Source organism: Natator depressus, chromosome 5, assembly GCF_965152275.1.
Source record: "Natator depressus isolate rNatDep1 chromosome 5, rNatDep2.hap1, whole genome shotgun sequence".
NCBI lineage: Eukaryota > Metazoa > Chordata > Testudines > Cheloniidae > Natator > Natator depressus.
Window position 1 is genome coordinate 37,875,704 of NC_134238.1, and position 20,734 is coordinate 37,896,437.

A 20,734-nucleotide genomic window follows, 5' to 3' on the forward strand; every position below is an offset into this window, starting at 1 on the left:
GGGATGACAACTTAGATGCCAACGACAGCTGAAATATCAACAATGTTAACAATTTCACTGATCAAAACATGTAAGAAAGACATTATATTATCAAAATCTGCACCTATTTCCAAAAAGAGTGCATGGGGAGTGTGTGCTTGCGCAAACACACAGGATTAGCCCAGAGGAGGGTTGGAGACATGAAGATGCATAAAGTAAAATGCTCAGGCCTTTAAACAACATATGTCAGGGATGCAAGCTAGAGCACAATTGGTTTCATGTTTATGATGTGGAGTCTGGGAGGCAGTTTGGGAAATGCTGGGATCAGGTAAGGATTAAAACAGAGAGATCCTCCAAGTTCACACAGCAAAACAATCCAACACAACCTGTAGCTGCAGCATATTTTACTCCTGGGGGAATTCTGTGCCAAAAAATTAAAAATTCTGTGCACAACATTTTAAAATTCTGGAAAATTCTGCATATTTTATTTGTCAAAATAAAACAATATAATCACTCCAGTTTCAATTATTTTGGTATTTTATTTCAAAATACCTGTCAATAAGTACGTCAACAAAACAGACAACAGCAAAAAGATTCCCTCAGGAGCAGAGAGTTAAAGAAACCCCTACAACAACCCAGTTCCAATTGGGGTTGCTGGAGTGAGCAGTGTGGGGCCCCCAGAGCCCAGACACCTGCACTCCCATTCCCCCCAGAGCCCAGCAGCAGGGCAGTCCCCGGCCCAGACACCAGGACACCCAGAGCCTTTACTCCTCCCCAACTTCTTTACTGTTCCGCCAGAGGACATGGTGTGGTGTGGCCTGGCCCTGACCTTCCTCACCCTTTGCCAGAGCTGGCTGGGTCTCCCGGGCCCTCTCCTGTCCCTGGGAGAATGAGGATCAAAGAGCGTGCAGCCTCCAGCCCAGCCAGTCTGGGTGCTCTGCTCACTGCGAGCTGGGCTCCGCGGAGTCCAGTGGCCCCTAGTGGCGGCCAGAAATTCTGTGGGGAAAACAGGCAATTCTGCATTCCACAGTGGTGCGGAATTCCTCCATGAGTAACATTTATTGTGAGCAAGTATGTGGAAGCCATAAAAAAACTGTAGCTTTATAAGAGTTTTAAAAAACCAGTAGGGTTGCGCAACCTTCAAGTGAAACAATCATGCGATACAATTCCAACAAAATGACCATTTTATCCTGGAATGAAGCAAATTTGTTGTTGTTTTACAATACATTAGTACATGAGTTAAATGTCAAATATATAGATTCATACATTCCAAGGCCAGAAGGGACCACTGTGTCCTGTATAACACAGGCCAAAGAACGTCCACAAAATAATTCCTAGCTTATCATTTAGAAAAAATCTACTCTTTATTTTAAAATTGTCAGTGATAGAGAATCCACCATGACCCTTGGTAAATTGTTAAAATGGTTAATTACTCTCACTATTAAAAATGTATGCCATATTTCCAGTCTGAATTTGTCTAGTTTCAACATCCAGCCATTAGATCGTGTTGTACCTTTCTCTGCTAGACTGCAGAGCCCATTATTAACTATTTGTTTCCTATGTAGATACTTACGGACTCACCCTTCTTTGTTAAGCTAAAAGATTGAGCTCTTTACGTCTATCACTATAAGGCATGTTTTCTACTCCTTTAATCATTCTTGTAGCTTTTCTCTGAACCCTCTCAAATTTATGAATTTATCCTTGAAATTATGTACTTGGTAAATTCTGTAATGTAATTTGTGAACATAAAAATAATCAAATGAGAAAGCAACCCATCTGAGAGAGAAAAACAAAACAACCAATTAGCTATAATTAAAAATGAAAGAACAATGACTTCCTCTAAGCAAAAACTCAACATAACAAAAATTTATTTCTTTCAATTTTTCTACAGCCAAACACTATACATCAAAAAAGAAAAGATCGTTAGTTTATTTTATCCCTTCCCATTACCTATTTTCCTTTCAGAATATCAAATATTTTAGAAACTGGAAACAAGAAATCTTACCATCATGAGAGGCTTCACTGGGATGTGTTCTTGGGAAGTGCCTGCTTCAGGAACATTCCAGTCTGGAAATTTAATTACTTCCTTTCTATATGGAGGCCTTGTTGGATATGGTTTCAGTGGTGAGGAAGGAGGAAACCTAAATAACATTAAAGATAACACTTCAAAAAAAAAAGCTTCTAAATATTGTGCAATTTTATATTTACTATTTTCAACCTGTGTCTTTCTACATTACTTGATATGTGGGTGCACATATATACATCTAGTATGTCTGAATACTTCTCCACATTAGGAGATATTGATCCTGCTAGGAAAGGTTTAAGTGGATTCTGCTTTCTTACAGAATCAGGTGGGTTGTCACTCATTTGCACCTCTTAGATTACATCTTCACTGAAGAGATAATTTGGGCTCCTTGGATGTTATCCCTCAGATCCTTGTCATTCGCATACAAAACACTTTCTCTCTAGGTTAGTGGTTCTTTCATCACGAGCTAGCTGGCTATCTGGGGCTATAGCAGGGGTTCTCAAACTGGGGGTCAGGACCCCTCAGGCGATCACAAGGTTCTTACCTGGGTAGTCGCGAGCTGTTAGCCTCCACCCCAAACCCCGCTTTGCCTCCAGCATTTATAATGGTGTTAAATATATAAAAAAAAAACATTTTTAATTGATGGGAGGATTGCACTCAGAGGCTTGCTATGTGAAAGGGGTCACCAGTAAAAAATGTTTGAGAATCACTGGTCTATAATCTAAAACCCAAGTAAAGATTTCATGTGAGCTGGTAACCCATTCCCTTTGCAGTGAGGACACAACGCAAGTCATTTGAATGCTGACAGTCCTCCAATGATTTCCCAAATCCCTCTCTGTGTTCCCAGAAGGAAAGACAAGTTTTTCCACAATTCACTGGGAAACAATCAATCATACAGCAGTACAAAGAACCATGGATTATGTTCCCACTGATACACACAGATCAACGAAGCACCAGTCAGAACATAGTAACTCAAGTGTGACCTTGCAGTGGCTGCTCACACTTGAGCTAGGGTAACCCAGGTGCTCAGACGCAGCTGCTGATCACCTAAGTTCCCTCTAAGCTGCGCAGCTGTGCAGCAGCCTATTAAGCACCGTGCAGGCACTCAGGGCTGCAGTGGGGAGAGATGTCATGGCGGGGAGAGGCGCCCCTCCTCCGGCCCCAACCCAGCCTGGCCAGTACCAGGTTTATAATGGTGCCAGGCCTGCGCTCAGCAGGGGCCCCACTGACCTGGCCCTCCATTTCACTTGTGCTGTGGCCCTGAGGCCACAGCGCTGACTCCTCTCCTCTCCGGCCCCTCCCCTGCACTCCTCTAGGACCGCCAGCCGGGGAAGCGGGGCCCCTCCCCTGGCCCCAACCCAGCCCAGAACTGCCACAGATGGAGAAGAGGCGCCCCCACCCAGCCCCAGCTCCAGCCCAAACCTGCTGCGAACAGGGAAAAGGCGCCCCAACTCAGCCGAACCCCGGACCTGCCACATCCAGGGGAGAGGCGCCTATCCCATGGCCCCAGCCCCGGAGCTGCTGCGGCAGGGAGAGGTGCCTCTCCCCTCCAGCCCAGGTGCTGCTGTGGTGGGAGAGAGAGCTAGGGGGAGTCCTCTCTCCCTGCTGTAGCAACAGGGCAGCCTACACCAACCCCTCGACCCCAGCCCGACCCCAGAGCCCCCACCCCCAGTCAGAGCCCTCACCCCCCCCACACCCCAACCCTCTGCCTCAGCCCTGAGCCCCCTCCCACACTCCAAACCCCTCAGTCCCACCCCTGCCTCATAAATTTTGTTATGTGCACGAATATGGAGGTGATGTGGAGCCACGTCCAGCCCTTCAGACATTTTAATCTGGCCCTCAAATTCCCGCCAGGATCTGTGCTATGCTGTGGCTCCACACAGCTCCCAGAAGCAGCGGCATGTCCCCCTTCCGGCTCTTATGCATAGGGTCAGACAAGGGGCTCTGCAGCTCCCGTTGGTTGGGAACCATGGCCAATGGGAGCTGCAGTGGTAGCGCTTGTGGACGGGGCAGTGTGCAAAGCCACCTGGCTGCGCCTCTGCAACGGAGCTGGTGAGGGGACATGCCGCTGCTTCTGGGAGCTGCTTGAGGTAAACACTGCCTGGAGCCTGCACCCCGACCCCCTCCTGCACCCTAGCCCTCTGCCTTGGATTCCCCTCCCGCCCTCTAAACCCCTTGGTCCCAGCCCAGAGCACCCTCCTGTACCCCCAACCCCTCATCCCCAACCCCACCCCAGAGCCTGTACCTCCAGCCAGAGCCCTCACCCCACCTCCGTACCCCAGCCCCCTGCCCCAGCCGGGAGCCCCCTCCCACACCCTGAACTCCTCATTTCTGGCCCCACTCCAGAGCCCCAGCTAGAGCCCTCAGCCTCTCAACCCCCAATTTCATAAGCATTCATGGCCCACCATACAATTTCCAAACCCAGATGTGGCCCTCAGGCCAAAATGTTTGCCCACCCCTGCTATAGTGTATGCACTTTGTTTTACGGCAGCTTGGGAAAGGTTCCTGCCTGTCCAGTCTTGATGTGTTTTACTTTCAAAAACCAAATAAAAATGTATTATTTTTCTTTAATCAGGTCAACTGTATGATTTACCGCTTGTGTCACAATCATACAACTGAACAATGAGCTATTCATAACATCTGGAAATCTGAATTTTAAAAAGGCTTGTTACAGTAATGATTAAATAAATCAAATCTTAAAACATGAAACTCATGTAAAAAGAGAGAAAAGCCAAGGAGGTAAGACTAGTTCTCTGTGGAGGGCTTTCTCCTGAAGGTAGAAGAGCTGGAGAAACTTGAATCATTCAAGAAGAAAGTCTAGATTCCAACTCCTTATGGGTAAGCAGAAGGAAAGCTGTAGCTAATACGAAAAAGCGATCCAATAATTGTGAACTGTGATGTGGTATAACAAATCCCACTCTGGGCAACACAGGGTTAATGAGCTAATATGGGTTTAGGTAGCCCCATCCCACCACACCTGTAAGAAATGTCAGATTTGGAGGAACTTAAAAGGGAAAGACATAGTATTGTTGGTGGCAGACCAGAAAGGAGAGCAGAACCCCAGTGTCCAGCTCCTGGAGAGAGGGTTGACTGAAGGCAAGAGCTTTTCAGATGACCACTGCCAAGCAGCACCTCCCTGGAAGAAGAGAGGGCTTGATGCTGATCCACCTACTTGAGGGGACTATTTTCCCTATATTAATCTGTGGGGCCACAGCTTAACAGGAACATGTTTAGTAAGGTGCTCTTTCTTCAGGCTGTGGGACTATTCATTTGTGTTTCTTTTTTGTGTTCATTGACAACCCTGGAAGGAGGCAGACTGTCTAGGGCTCAGCCAGAGGCCGAGTCCCTTCCGACTAGACTAGTGTGATGGAATGCCCAGCACTGCAAAGCAGTGGCCTTGGTGAGTGCATGGGGACTAAATTAGCTGTTACCACTCAAGAAAGAGATCTTGAAGTCATTGTGGATAGTTCTCTGAAAACATCCGCTCAATGTGCAGTGTCAGTCAAAAAAGCAAACAGAATGTTGGGAATTATTAAGAAAGAGATATAGATAATAGGACAGAAAATATCGTGTTGCCTCGATATAAATCCATGATACGTCCACATCTTGAATACTGTGTACAGATGTGGTCGCCCCGTCTCAAAAAAGATATACTGGAATTGGAAAAGGTTCAGAAAAGGGCAACAAAAGTGATTAGGGGTATGGAACAGCTGCCATATGAGGAGAGATTAATAAGAGTGGGACTTTTCAGCTTGGAAAAGAGATGACTAAGGGGGGATAGGATTGAGGTCTATAAAATCATGACTGGTGTGGAGAAAATAAATAAGGAAGTGTTATTTACACTCCTCATAACACAAGAACTAGGGGTCACCAAATGCAATTAATAGGCAGCAAGTTTAAAACAAATAAAAGGAAGTATTTCTTCACTCAGCACACAGTCAACCTGTGGAACTCCTTGCCAGAGGATGTTGTGAAGGCCAACACTATAACAGGGTTCAAAAAAGAACTAGATAAATTCATGGAGGATAGATCCATCAATGGCTATTAGCCAGGCTGGGCAGGGATGATGTCCCTAGCCTCTGTTTGCCAGAAGCTGGGAATGGACGACAGATCACTTGAGGATTACCTGTTTTGTTCATTCCCTCTGGGGTACCTGGCATTGGCCACTGTCGGAAGAGAGGATAGTGGGCTAGATGGACCTTTGGTTTGACCCACTATTGCCGTTCTTATGATCCTGGTAGTGGGGCTGGCCTCGACACTGGCCTATCCCATTATCTTGGGACAAATTTAGGAGTACTCTCAGAGGTAGTGGGTGGAGTTAATATGGGCCTAGAACCCCCAGAAGGGCTAACTCAATAGTACCTAGGAAGTGGGGACTCAATCTCCTAGCCAGTGTAGGTGAGGAACTGGACCCTGGAAGAATGTGTCCAGCCAATGTGAGGGATAATGGGCTTGAACCCAGGCCAATGGGTCCCCAGGCAGTGCTCAGCACATGGACACCACCAAGCAGCTCACCTGAACAACTAGAGAATGGAGCTAGCTCACAAAGGACCCACCCTCAAAGTTCCTCACTGGGAAAAACATCCAGCACCACCAATTAGCTGGAAAGCTCTATTTAAACCGTGAAGAGTCACAGGAAGTTGTCCAAGCAACTACAGGAATCCCTGGCTGGCTGCTACTATAGACTCTGCCTACTTACATGATTCCTGAGCCCTGCCTTCCCGCCTCTCTGGCTGTTCCTGGTTCTTATCCTCCTTAACCCAGACTCCTGTGTATCCTGGTACCTGCCTCACTCCAGGTCCCTGCTCCTACATCCTACCCAACACTTTGACCCCTAGCTTGACATCTGACTCTGTCTCTCATCTTTGGCTTGGAACCTAACTAACCATTAAGCCTGACCACCCATGCACAGTCCCTACAACCAAGGGGAAGCTCCCCCAGAAGTGCCAGCTAACAAGGAACTTAGGCCTGTCTCCGACAGGAGGGGGACATTTTAACTAGAGTGACAGAAATTTTCCCGAAAATTCACTACCCACTCCTCCAATTGATCAAACATTTTCATTGATTTTCAAGGGGATTCTCTCTCTCTCTCTCTCTCTCTCTCTCTCTCTCTCTCACACACACACACACACACACACACACACTTCCCTTCAGTTTTGTTGACAAGGCTTTCTTCAAAGCTCAACTAGCTAGTGCAAGTGACTCAGCCAATACTGAGTAGATTGCAGGTTCTCTGCACCTGCATCTTGGGGGGAAGAGCAGTATGCAAGATAAAAGTCCTTTCAGGGTGCGGGTTATCCTATATGGGGAAGCGTTTTTGAACAAAACGAACACACACACATACCCATTCCCAAAACGTCACTGTGACGGGTTGGATCCCCCTTCTGGGGTGCCACCTGATGTACTGGAATTTCACTGAGCCTCTCTTGCTCAACCAGCCACGGTTCCCTCTCCCTGCTTTGCTGAATTAGGCTCTCTGGCCTCTTGTAGCACACACACAAAGGTAGGGCAACGCCCCGCTGCAGTCACAAACTGAAGTCAGCTTTGTGTGAGAGGATTCCCCCAGCACTCACGTGCCCACCCCTTTTGGGAGATAAACCCAAAATAATACTGTCTTGCACCATATAGAAAAATCTGCACAGTGCAAGCTCATAAAAATCCACCCTCTTCCTCAGTGTGAAGAGAGATGTGCACAACTTCTTGCCCTCCCAGTTAGAAATTACATAAACTGGGTTTTATTATAAACAGTATAAAAACTTTATTAACTACAAAAGGTGAATTTTAAGTGGTTAAAGAGATAGCAAACAGAACAAAGCAGATTACCTTAGTAAATAAACAAAAGCCGCAGACTGAGCTTAACACACTAGATAGGTAAGATACAAATTAACAAATTCTCATCCTGAGTGATAAACAGGCTGGCAGATTCTTAAGGTACAAGTTGCCTTTGCTTTCCCAGCTTTTCATACATAGGCTAAAAGATCTTAGCCTGGGACCATCACTTCTCACAGTTCAGTCTTTTTTCCTCAGGTGTTTTCAGGTGTGTTGTTGTAGGGAGAGTGAGGACCCTTCCTGTTGTCATTGTCCCTCTTTTATATCTTCCCCCCACTTGCTGGAAAGCTTTTTTGCTGTGACCTGGGTTAAACAGTTCCCATTGTGTAGTGCTATCTCTGAGAGGTTTCTATTGCACACAATTCCTGGGGTGATCCTTATGCTTGTGTGCATTTCTTCAAGAAGCCACTACCATTGTTTGGCCTCATCCAACATAGCACATTTGAAATACAGAGACATGGTCAATATTCCCAGCTTCAGATATAAAAATGATACATGCATACAAATAGGATAAACACATTCAGTAAATCATAACCTTTCCAATGATACCTTACATGAGCCATCTTGCATAAAGTATATCTTAGTTGTACCATATTCATATCACAACCATATTTCCATGAAGAATATGGGGTTTAACGTCACAATCACCATCACCAGAATCCCTCTTCAAAAGAATCTTTATAATCCAGAGACATGTCAAAGCCTTGGCAGGAATGGTTTAGCAGTATCCAAAGAAGGGCATGAACTCTTACTACAGACAACAAAAGCCTCCTCCACACAAATTTCACAACTCTAGTAGTATGTCTTACAAGCAATATAGTTAATACCCTCACTACTAATGTAACATTTTTGTATTTCAACTATTACATGATTTTTAGAGTTTTAAATGACCGTGTCTGTGGTGCTTTTCTTACGGTCTCTTTGCCTATAATTCTCTCCCTCCTTTTTTCCAAGCAACCTCCATTTCATCTCCATTGTTTCAGCATTCCCACTGCTGCCCTCCCTGCTGAAGCCATAGATTCAGGAAGAGTGATCAATAGGCAGAAGCACTGGCTATGAGGAAATGAGACTGATAGAGCCAACTCCTGGCAGTCTAAGAATAAACAACGGTACCAGCATTTTGTACAGTGAGGGAAGATTGTCACACCCCAGCTCTACCCTCTTCCCCTCTGGAAGGAAGGTAAAGTAGGCTATCATACCTCTCACAGTAAGAGGTACTAGTGGGCTTGTTCACTTCCTCCTGATAGCATTGAACTCAGCTTTAGGCAAAGTCACCCTTTTGGGTTGTGGAGCCAACAGATGGACCACCTCAGGCTTTGAGATGGTTAAAGCTAATCTGATTAATTATTCATAACAAGCACCCTAGATACAGCAAACCAAGACTGACCTTTGGGGTTAGTGAAGCCTTCAGCTGAGAGTATTGGATGTGGGAGGGGATGGGAAAAGAGGGAAACAACACCCCAGAGAAGTTTATGGTTGAAGTGGTGACTGGAGACAGTGCCACCCACACTGCCACCAGTAGTGAAAGAGCTGCCACAATCCTCCCAGATGTCAGCCAGCCATCTGAGGTGCAGGTCTTTTTTCTGAGAAACTTTAAATGCAACTGCTCAGATTCCAGAAACTGCAGAACCTACAGGTGTCAATGCTTTTACACACCACAATGAAATATAACACCCAACAGCACTGAAGCCTCAAATTGTGGCAATCAGTGAAGACATACTGATGTATAAACCATAGGGTATTTGCCATTACAAAATTATAAGTATTCTCTTGCATTAGGCTGTACTTAATATGTTAATATTTTTGGCGGTTTAATTTCATGAGCAATTTAGGCATTTGACCATGTGCCTGGAAGTTTTAGTCAGAGTTTACTCACTTATTTTCTCCACTCCTATAAAACAGAAATGGAAGGACTACCCTTCACATCTTTCAGTAATGGTCTCATCATTGAAAGTCACCATAAAAAGGATCAATTTAACAGTTTACATAAAGTATAAAGGTGACTACTGTCCCCAAAACTTGTGTAGTATTTGTTGATTCAATTAAAAAAAGGAACATACCTACATTCACCTCTTTTTCACCCCTACCTACACCATTACAGCTGAAGCGCCCAGGATATTAAATATACTGAAAAATAAAGATGGAAAGCGAAAGTTTTTTTAGTGCATATTGAGCATGGTTGGGTACTGGAAATCCAAACTCCACAGTCATAGATGGCTTAAACAAGTCAAAAAAAAAATATATCAAGCATACTTGAAGAAAGATTGTGTCTATTCAAGAAGAAATCATGCAAAATTCTTGATTTCACTCAAAAATTGCCTAACTGACTTTCTCTCTCTGCAAATATTAAGCAGAAAACACAAAATATGTTGAGTATTTAAGGATAAGAATTGCATACCCACCAGTGCCAAAAGATTGCCACCAATATTTTAGAGTTTAAGGCCAGAAGGGACCATTATTTTAACTAGGCTGACCTACCACATATCACAAGCCATCACATTTCACCCAAATACCCCTATACTGAGCCCAAAGACTTTAATTAGACCAAAGCATTTCAGTCCTCGGGAAACTAAGTTGTGTATCACAAGCAGAAAACAGGAAAGACTAAGTTGCCATCAATCCACAAAGCCTTCACAATGGCATGGAATTGATTAGCTGAGATATGACCAGGGATAATCAATTAATTTTTTTAAAAGGTCCAAATTTCTTGGTCAAGGTATAGTCAAGGTCCAGAGTCCAGAGAAAATAATAAAAATAATGATAATAATAAATAAAATAATAATTATAAGTAAATAAAAAGATTTGGGGATCAATTCAAAAGGATCTGGCAGTCCAAATTTGATCTGCAGTCCGCCTATTGACTACCCCTACCCTAACCAGGTGATCCGCGCCCCATGCTACAAGGGAAGGTCGAAAAAAATCCAAGGTCCCTTCCAATCTGACCTGGGAAAAATTTCTCCCCAACCCCAAATCTGATGAATAATTCTGAATACATCTGGTCAATTGCAGGTAACAAAATTCCTTCCTGCCCACTGCAGGTGGCCAGTTGAAGCCCTGAAGCATAAAACTTGATGACAGTCGTGGTCTTTAATGCAGAGCTGCAAGGGTTATGAGCATGCTGAGGGCAATGCAACCATTTCCGTTCTCCCCATGAAGAGGAGGCTCATGAAGGAAGGAGATGAACTGGGGGATTCACAGAGTTACAGATTCCAAGTCCAGAGGAGACCATCACAACTATCTGGCTCAACTGCTTGCACACACAGGCTGAGGAGTTTTCCTTAGAAAATGCATTAGAGTTTATCTTTTCAAAAGATTCCTAATCTTGTCCAAGGGTATGTCTACAATTAAACACCCCCAGCTGGCCCATGTCAGCTGACTCTGGTTTGGGCTGCGGGGCTATAAAATTGCAGTGTAGAATTTCAGGCTCCAGTTGGAGTCCAGGTTCTGGGACTCTCCACCCTTGCAGGGTCCCAGAGCTTGGGCTCCAGCCTTAACATCTACACCACAATTTTACAGCCCTGTAGCCTGAGCCCCACAAGCCCAAATCAGCTGACAAAAGTGTTTAATTGCAGTGTAGACATATTAACACCCCCCCCCAACCCGAAGGAAAAAAAAAAGACTCCAAATGATGACAACCACTTCCACTGGTAAGGTCTTCCAATGTCTGATTACCCTAATAGTTAGGAAATTGCATCTTATTTCAAGACTAAATTTGTTCAGCTTTCAGCCATTAAATTTTCTTATGCCTCTGTCAGCAAGATTGAAAAACCCCACTATCAAATGTTTTCCATGTGTAACTTTTTTTTTTTCCCCAATAAACTAAATCAATTGAACTCCTTAAGCCTCAAATCATATGTTTTCCAGCTCTAGGATCATTTTTGTGGCCCCTTCTTTGAACTTTCCCCAGCATTTGTGGTATCATTAGATGAGGTTTTGGAACAAATTGATAAATTAAACAGCCATAAGTCACCAGGACCAGATGGTATTCACCCAAGAGTTCTGAAGGAACTGAGATGTGAAATTGCAGAACTACTAACTGTAGTCTGTAACCGATCGTTTAAATCAGCTTCTGTACCAGATGACGGGAGGATAGCTAATGTGACGCCAATTTTTAAAAAGGGCTCCAGAGGTGATCCCGGCAATTACAGGCCTGTAAGCCTGACTTCAGTACCAGGCAAACTGGTTGAAACTATAATAAAGAACAATATTGTCAGACATATAGATGAACATAATTTGTTCAGGAAGAGTCAACATGGTTTTAGTAAAGGGAAATCATGCCTCACCAATCTACTAGAATTCTTTGAGGGGGTCAACAAGTATGTGGACCAAGGGGATCCAGTGGATATAGTGTACTTAGATTTTCAGACAAGGTCCCTCACCAAAGGCTCTTACGCAAACTAAGTTGCCATGGGATAAGAGGGAAGGTGCTCTCTTGGATTGGTAACTGGTTAAAAGATAGGAAACAAAGGGTAGGTATAAATGGTCAGTTTTCAGAACGGAAAGAGGTAAACAGTGGTGTCCCTCAGGGGGTTTGTTCTGAGCCCAGTCCTATTCAACATATTCGTAAATGATCTGGAAAAAGGGATACACAGTGAGATGGCAAAATTTGCAGATGATACAAAATTACTAAAAATAATTAAGACCCAGGCAGACTGCGAAGAGCTACAAAAGGATCTCTCAAAACGGGGTGACTGGGCAACAAAATAGTCGAAATTTAATGTTGATAAATGCAAAGTAATGCACATTGGAAAGCATAATCCCAAGTATACATATAAAATGATGGGGTCTAAATTAGCTGTTACCACTCAAGAAAGAGATCTTGGAGTCATTGTGGATAGTTCTCTGAAAACATCCGCTCAACGTGCAGCGTCAGTTAAAAAAGTGAACAGAATCCTGGGAATAATTAAGAAAGGGATAGATAATAGGACAGAAAATATCATGTTGCCTCTATATAAATCCATGGTACATCCACATCTTGAATACTGTGTGCAGATGTGGTCGCCCCATCTCAAAAAAGATATATTGGAATTGGAAAAGGTTCAGAAAAGGGCAACAAAAGTGATTAGGGGTATGGAACAGCTTCCATATGAGGAGAGATTAATAAGATTGGGACTTTTCAGCTTGGAAAAGAGATGACTAAGGGGGGATAGGATTGAGGTCTATAAAATCATGACTGGTGTGGAGAAAATAAATAAGGAAGTGTTATTTACACTCCTTCTCATAACACAAAAACTAGGGGTCACCAAATGAAATGAACAGGCAGCAGGTTTAAAACAAATAAAAGGAAGTATTTCTTCACACAGCTCACAGTTAACCGGGATCACTTGATGATTACCTGTTCTGTTCATTCCCTCTGGGGCACCTGGCACTGGCCACTGTCAGAAGACAGGATACTAGGCTAGATGGACCTTTGGTCTGACCCAGTAGGGCCATTCTTATGTTCTGTTCGTTTCCACATCCTTCTTGAAGCCCAGACACCCGAATAGAACATAGTATCCTAGCAGCAGTCTTACCAATGCTGTATACAGAGACAAAATATCACTTCCCTTCTACTTGATATTCCCCTCTATACACGCAAGGATCAGATTAGTCATTTTTGCCATGACACCACACTGGGAACTCATGCTGAGGCAATTTTCTACAATGACCCCTAAGTTTTTCTCTGAGGCCTTGTCTACACTACCGCTTAAGTCGACATATGTTACATCACTCAGGGGTGTAAAAAACCCATCCCCCCTGAGTGATGTAACTTACATTGACTTAACATGGTCTCTACACTGCGCTATGTCAGTGGGAGATGCTCTCCCGTCAACTTATAGCGTCTTCACCAGACCTGCTAAATCAATGCTGTACCAATTTAGTGCCGTAGTGAAGACAAGCCATGAGTCACTGCTTTCTAATACAGTATCTTGCACCCCTTAAGTATAACCTGCATTCTTGGTTCCCAGATATATTACCTTGCATTTAACTGTATTAAAAATGCATTTTGTTAGCCTGTGACCATTTTACCAGGTGATTCAGATCACTCTGCTACAGTAATCTGTCCTCCTTTACTATCCCACTAATCTGTGTGTCATGTGCACACTTTAACAGCAAAGATTTTATACCATCATCTAGATAGTTGATTAAAAAAAATATTAAAAAGTGTTGGACCATGAAAGCCTTCTAGAAATGGTCCCCTCATTGACACTGAGATTTGTCAGCAAGCCAGTTTTTAATGTGTCCCCTATTAAGTCCATATAATGCAAGATTTTTTAATCAGAATGCCATGATGTACCAAGTCAAATGCCTTGGAGAAATCCAAGTGTACTATATCAACAGAATTGCATTTATCAAGCAGACCTATAATCTTGTTTTAAAAAAATCCAACTACAGACAGAATCAAAACTGCTTTAAGATATTTGAAAGGAGGACATGAATGTGAAAGGACAATTTTCAGCACACAAAAGAAAGTCTTTTCACCAGGGAAAAAACCCTTAGGTCACAAAATGTCACAAGATAAATTACATTTAATTAAGAAATGAGTTGAGTGGAGATTAGTTTGTTACAAGAGTAACATGTGACAGAACTATATACAAATAAAGTGATTCTACTATAACTAGAGCCCTGCAAATCCACGGATATCCACTTTATATCCACAGACCATTTTTGCAGATCGCAGATGGGACGCAAACACAAATTTTGTATTTATGCAGAGTTCTAAATATAGGGTCTCAAAAGGCAGTGAAACAACTGTCTGCATCTCATAGCCTATGAGGCTGCTTTCCCACCTTCCAGATCCCATATTCCCTCACCCTCCATATACAGAGAAAGGGGAGGCGATAGATTAAGACAGGTAGTAAAATCCCACATGCTCCTATTGCCGCAGTTTAAGCAGCCAAGCAATTTAGAAAACCTCTCCTGACTTCATTGCCGTATCAGGTCAGTCGGAGAGGGAAGCCATACTGACTTACTTTGCAGAAACAGCTGCCTCCCTCTCCAACTGACCTGATATGGCACAAATTAAGCACTGGCTGAGCAGCCAGAGAGCACCTTCACCCCCCTCCTGTGCGCCCCTACCCCCTGCACTCCCCCTCCTATGCCCCCTTTACCTCCTAAACTGTGCATCCCCCTCCTGCATCCACATGGGGAAACTGTCATGGAGCGCCTGTCATTGCTCCTCACTGCCCCCTCACAACCCCTCTAGGAGGATGACTTGCCAAGCTGAGAGGTGCCAGGGCTCAGCCCCAGGAAGCCACAGCAAAAATTAAGCACTGTAGCCCTGCGATAGTATTCCCCTTGCATGCTTCCACAGGGAGAACAGTGGCTGGTGCAAAGAAACTGGGCTTACTGAGCTCTAAGTGTGATGACTTTATAAATCGCTCTAAATAGGCGACAGACTTTTTTATTTTATAGTTCAGTTTGTGATTTTGAGCAGTATTGACTTGAGACGTTTATTTTATTATTTTTAATATAAAAGGCTATTTGTTCTGATGCCTGTTGTATAATAAGATTGATGTTTAAAATAACAACAAACAAACAATAATAATAGTATGCACAATTATTAAGCCATAGAGGCACTGTGAGATAGCATGCTGCTGCGGGTATGGTGCGGATGCAGATAAAAGATGGACTGTGGATCGCGGGTCGGATACAAGTTAATTCTTGTGGATCAGATACGGATCCACATTTTTGTATCCGTGCAGGGCTCTAACTATAACATGGATCAACCAATATAGTCATACATTGAAACATGTACTGTTAGTTAACCTGAACCATTATCTTGTATATTATAAGATACAATGTAGAAAAAACATTTCTCAGGATAGCTGAGCTTTCATGCAAGAAGAAGAAACAAGCTGTGAAAGAGTCACAATCTTACTGCATACTTTAAAATAAAATAAAAAGTATTCCAAGTTCATAAGAACATAAGAATAGCCATACTGGGTAAGACCAATGGTCCATCTAGCCCAGTGTCCTGTCTTCCAATAGTGGCCAATGCCACATGCTTCAGAGAGACTGAAAGGAACAAGGCAAGTGAGCCTTACCCTGTCATCCAGTCCTAGCATCTGGCAGTCAGAGCCTTGGTGAAACCCAGAGCGTGGGGTTGTGTCCCTGATCATCATAGCCACTGATGGACCTATCCACCATGAACTTATCTAATTCTTTTTTTAACCCAATTATAGTTTTGGCCTTCACATCATCCCTTGGCAACAAGTTCTGCAGATTGACAGTGTGTTGTGTGAAGAAGTTCAGTACTTTCTTATGTTTGTTTTAAGCCTACTGTGTTCCCTCTCAGGTGCGTGCCTACATGGCCACACATGAGGCCATCAAGGGTCTGTGCACCAGCCGCACAGGCACGCACACTGGTGAGCATGGAGAATGTGGAGGGTGGGGGCAGTGGGGTGAGGTGACGGGTGTTTAGGGGAGCTTGGGGGGGAGGGGAAAAGAGGCGCCTCTCCCCCACAGCCTCGGGGCCGTGGAGGGGAGAGACGTGTGTGTGTGTGTGTGTGTGTGTGTGTGTGTGTGTGTGTGTGTGTGTGTGTGTGTGTGTGTGTCAGACACCCACACACACCCCTCTCCCCTCCACAGCCCCCCCCACACACACACACTTTGTCACACACAGAGTCTATGTCTCCCACACGTACACACAAAGTCTTTCACACTCACCTCCCACCACATACTTGTATTATTGTTGTTGTTGTTGTTACTTCTTGATACTTCCTGCAATGCACATATATTCTCTGTAATTTTATTCTTTCAAAGCGTTATTTTATATTTCATCATTTTTATTTCTCTCTTATGCTTAAATTTAATTCTTTGAGTTGTGAGTTCTAAAATGCCTAACCTGTCCTGGTTGGAGTAATTATCCCTATGGTAACTTTTTAAAAATATATATATTATCTCTAGGTTTTTTGTTTCTACTGGTGACGCACATCCGCACATTACCTTGGTGCACACATAGCAAAATTCATTCCGCAAATGGGTGGAAAAAATTAGAGGGAACATTGCTGCTGCCTATTAATTTCATTTGGTGACCCCTAGTTCTTGTGTTATGAGAAGGAGTAAATAACACTCCCTTATTTACTTTCTCCACACCAGTCATGATTTTTAGACCTCTATCAGATCTCCCCTTAATTGGCTCTTTTGCAAGCTGAACAGTGCCAGTCTTTTTCCTCTCTCCTCAAATGGAAGCCATTCCATAATGCTAATAATTTTTGTTGCCCTTCTCTGTACCTTTTCCAGTTCTAATATATCTTTTATTGAGATGGGGCAATCAGAACTGCACACGGTATTCAAGGTTCATAAAGAAAATGAGAATTATAGTAAGCAGTTGCACCTATAGATCAAAGATCTATTAACCTGGTTTAATCTTTCAAAAGAGTTTTGAAATTATTACTAAAATAGACGAGTTAAGATCATAAAAATAAACCAGAAAATGAATGAAGGCTACGTCAATTAAAAGCTACTGGTAAAACATATAATCTGCCAGAGATTAAAATCTATATAAATGCATACAAAAATACTGCAGAAAGTTCTCTCAAGATGTGGGAGGAAGGGGGAAAAGAGGCATGAAAACTAGAGAGTTAGCATTCCTTACTACTCACCTGGAGTGCAATGCTTATTGCTCAAGCAGAGATTCATTCCAACATAATAAAACACCACCACCACATTCACACTGATTAATGGTTACTTAGAGTTGAAGTTTCACAACAATGAACGGCAAATAATAAGATGGCACATGCAGAACTTGTCAAGCGTTAGCTCTCAAGACAGTTGCACAACGCACCAAAGCAAAGCAGACAGCACATGAAACAGATCCGTATGTATCTTCCTTCTCAATAAAGTGTGTCATGGACCAGTCACAGAGCACACCCTGATCCAAATACTTGTTGACCCATCACAGGTTCAACCCACATGCATCACAACTGAAAAAGAAAAAGCCCATATTAGCGCCATGAAATTGCTTCCCTTGAGCAAAGAACTGTGGTCAAGATACCAGAGAAAGATGGGTCTTCAGAAGGAATATCAATGAATCCGTCAAGAACATATGTGAGTGAGTTCCCTAGAAGAGACTTTTTAGAAATAGGTTAATATTTTTATATTTAGTAACAGTTTTGAACATTGTTTATTGTTCTATTTGTTGTTTTTGTTAATAGTGATATAAATTATACAACAGAAATGGGAGCTGCCCCTTTATGACTAGGATAGGGCATGGGGAGTGTGCAGAGCATATGCTGCTGCTGAAGAAAGGAGGTTGGCCTGTAGCAGGGACAACTAAATCATCTCACCACATCCAGTGGTGCAAGTAGGGTGGTACGGAACGGTATGCCATACCAGTAGGATATTTGTAGCTGGTACGCTGTACTGGAAAGACACTGGAGGAGCAGAACATGGAGCTGCTGTACCGCCCCCAGCCCTTCCACACGGCTGTGTCTAGCGTCCTCTGTCCGGGGTCTGTAGGCAGCCCCGCCAGAGGACAGGGCTGGGGGCAGGGCCCAGGGCGGTACAGCCGCACCAGAGGAGCTGCACATTATGCTTCTTTCTCCACTGCAGTTCCCAGGAGAGCCCTGCAGTTCAGACCCCAGACAGGAGACGCCACTGCGTGGAAGGGCTGGAGGCATGGTTGGAGGCGCTACAGTCACGCCGGAGGAGCTGCTGGCGTGGAGCCGCTGGGCGGCCCCACGGTCTGCTCCTTTCACTGCTGCGGTGAATAGGACAATCCCAATAGGACAATTAATACCATTAATACTATGTAAAAGCACTGTCAAACAGGGTTTTTTCAAATGAAAGATTCTGTTGAGTTAAAGGAAAGGAATTAAGAGAAATTGTTAAAATGAAAGTCTTAATTCTTTATGTTTCAAATATTAAGTTTTTTTCTTCTTTTCTCTATCTTTAATAAAGATGTTACAAATATTTTAACGGTGGTTGTTACTATGGGAGTATGTGGACACAAAAACCCAGACAACACTTAAATGAATTTTACCTATTCTGATGACCCCAGCCAATTATCAGCTAGCAAAAGTTGAAGACAGGAGAAGTTACTAACATGAATTCCTTTTGTTCCTCCTCACCTCTCATCCTAGGAAAGAAGATTCTGAATAGATTGCATTCTGGCTCCACTTACCAGAAGTGCAGGCAATCAAGTTACCTATCTGAGCATCTAATCAGCCTTCTTCCAATCAACTAATGACTTCCTGGGCTAAAGAGATGTTAATAGACAAGACAGACTAGAAGAGATATGCAAGAGACACATCCCTGAGCAAGCGGGGAAAGAGAAAGGGAATTACTGGTGTATAATTTTCACTTCTCAAATGTCTCTATCTTCTTACATGCTAGGAAGAAATATTTCAGACAGGCTGTGGATGTAGCAACCATTACTGAAAGAAAATTTACATCAGTGTGATGCTTGTAGGACTGCACACCCTAAACTATGCTTCCTGAGAGGCAAAAAAGATCCACCCCCAGGAGTGAGTGAATGACAGCTGAGCCGTTGTGCAACAGTAGTGCTCTTGCCCTGGAGAAACTGCACACGAGAAGAAAATATGAACTTCTACTAGGGGAAGGTGGCTTTAGTATATCCATCTATTCATGTAGGCAACAGCAGCCCTGGTGCCACATTGAATCAAGACATGTCTGCTCGTGACATGGAGCTCTCAGGCCTAAAGGACTAGGGAAAAGGCCCTGAGCTATAGAAGAGTGATATTTGGCCTCTGTTTGGCGAAAGACCAAACCCCTTGAATGGAAAAGTAGCCCAATATAGGCACCCCAATTTGAAAAGCTGCAATATAAAATATTGAATAATAATGTTTATAAGGAAAGAAGGGTCAAAAACTAGGATGTAGAGACCCTCTTGAGGAAATGGAAGCTGTCAAAAGGGAAGACTGGAGTAACAAACTGATTCTCTCAGAGAATAGCACTAGGTTAGCTGGGTATGGTTGAAATAGCCAAAGGTGAAAATAGACCCAACACGTTAGGTCCATGCCAGTTACAAAATGGCTCAGCAGACGATGATGTAATAATTGGGGCCTAGCAGGTGAAAAGTAGGTAAAGGTTAATGAATTGTCACAATGATCTGTTTTATACGATTGTTTAAGAAAAGATGTAAGAAGGAGACAAAAAAGACAGAATTTATTTAAAAACAGAGAGGATCTACTGATGCTACCCAAGGACTTTTAAGATATGACTAGTAAACAAGAGGAGATGGGGACTCGGAAATCAAAGGACCAAAATTGGTGCTTAAAAAATTAGATCTAATTGGTGGACAAAATAACAAAAGGATGGACAAGTCTGCCAATTGCCCCTTTTGGGGACCCTTAAAAAAAAAGACTTGGGGGAGGAAAGAAAGGAACTTCTCTCATCCCACTGCACACACAACAGAAGGATTTTCATCATGACACCAAGTGGGGCCAACTTTTGACTATCAGCGCTGCACCAGCGAGGACTCCAGCCGGATACATGTGAGATCCTGGTCTGTCTTCCTCTCCTTCCAGTATCCCTTTTCATCTCCTGTTATCTTTCTCTCCATCAGTTTTTCCCTGATCCTGAAATGAACTGCACTACACGGCACCAGCATTACAAAAGGAGATTGCCTGCCAAGCTCCACTCAACCTGAGAAGGACTAGTGAAGGAGAGGACCTGACCAAACCAACAAGGTGAAGGCAAGCAGCAAGCCCACGAGACTATGTCCACACAGGTTATGAAATGGCCTGGCAGATGAAAAATAGCCTTTACCAAGACAAGAGAGGAAATAAGAACGTGGAACAGGGCTCCCAACCTGCTTTGCCACATTTAAATGTATACCATCGCTCCTCAGTGCGGCATTACCAGGGTGGGAGAGAGAGCTTTGCAGATTCATCAGGAAGCCATGGAAACGAAGATATTGAAGAACACTGTCCTGAGAGTGAATCTCCTGAGACT

The 20,734-nt window shown here is 43.5% G+C and overlaps 1 protein-coding gene across 2 annotated transcripts in view; it reads right to left on the minus strand.

Annotated features, from left to right (window-relative positions):
• The window catches only part of DEPDC1B (DEP domain containing 1B), a 62,187-nt gene that overhangs the window by 35,858 nt on the left and 5,595 nt on the right, over positions 1-20,734 (minus strand). For both annotated transcript variants that reach the window (XM_074952586.1, XM_074952588.1), the window contains one exon: positions 1,985-2,120. In XM_074952586.1, coding sequence (XP_074808687.1) covers positions 1,985-2,120 — 136 coding nt within the window. The remainder of the gene's footprint in view (positions 1-1,984; positions 2,121-20,734) is intronic.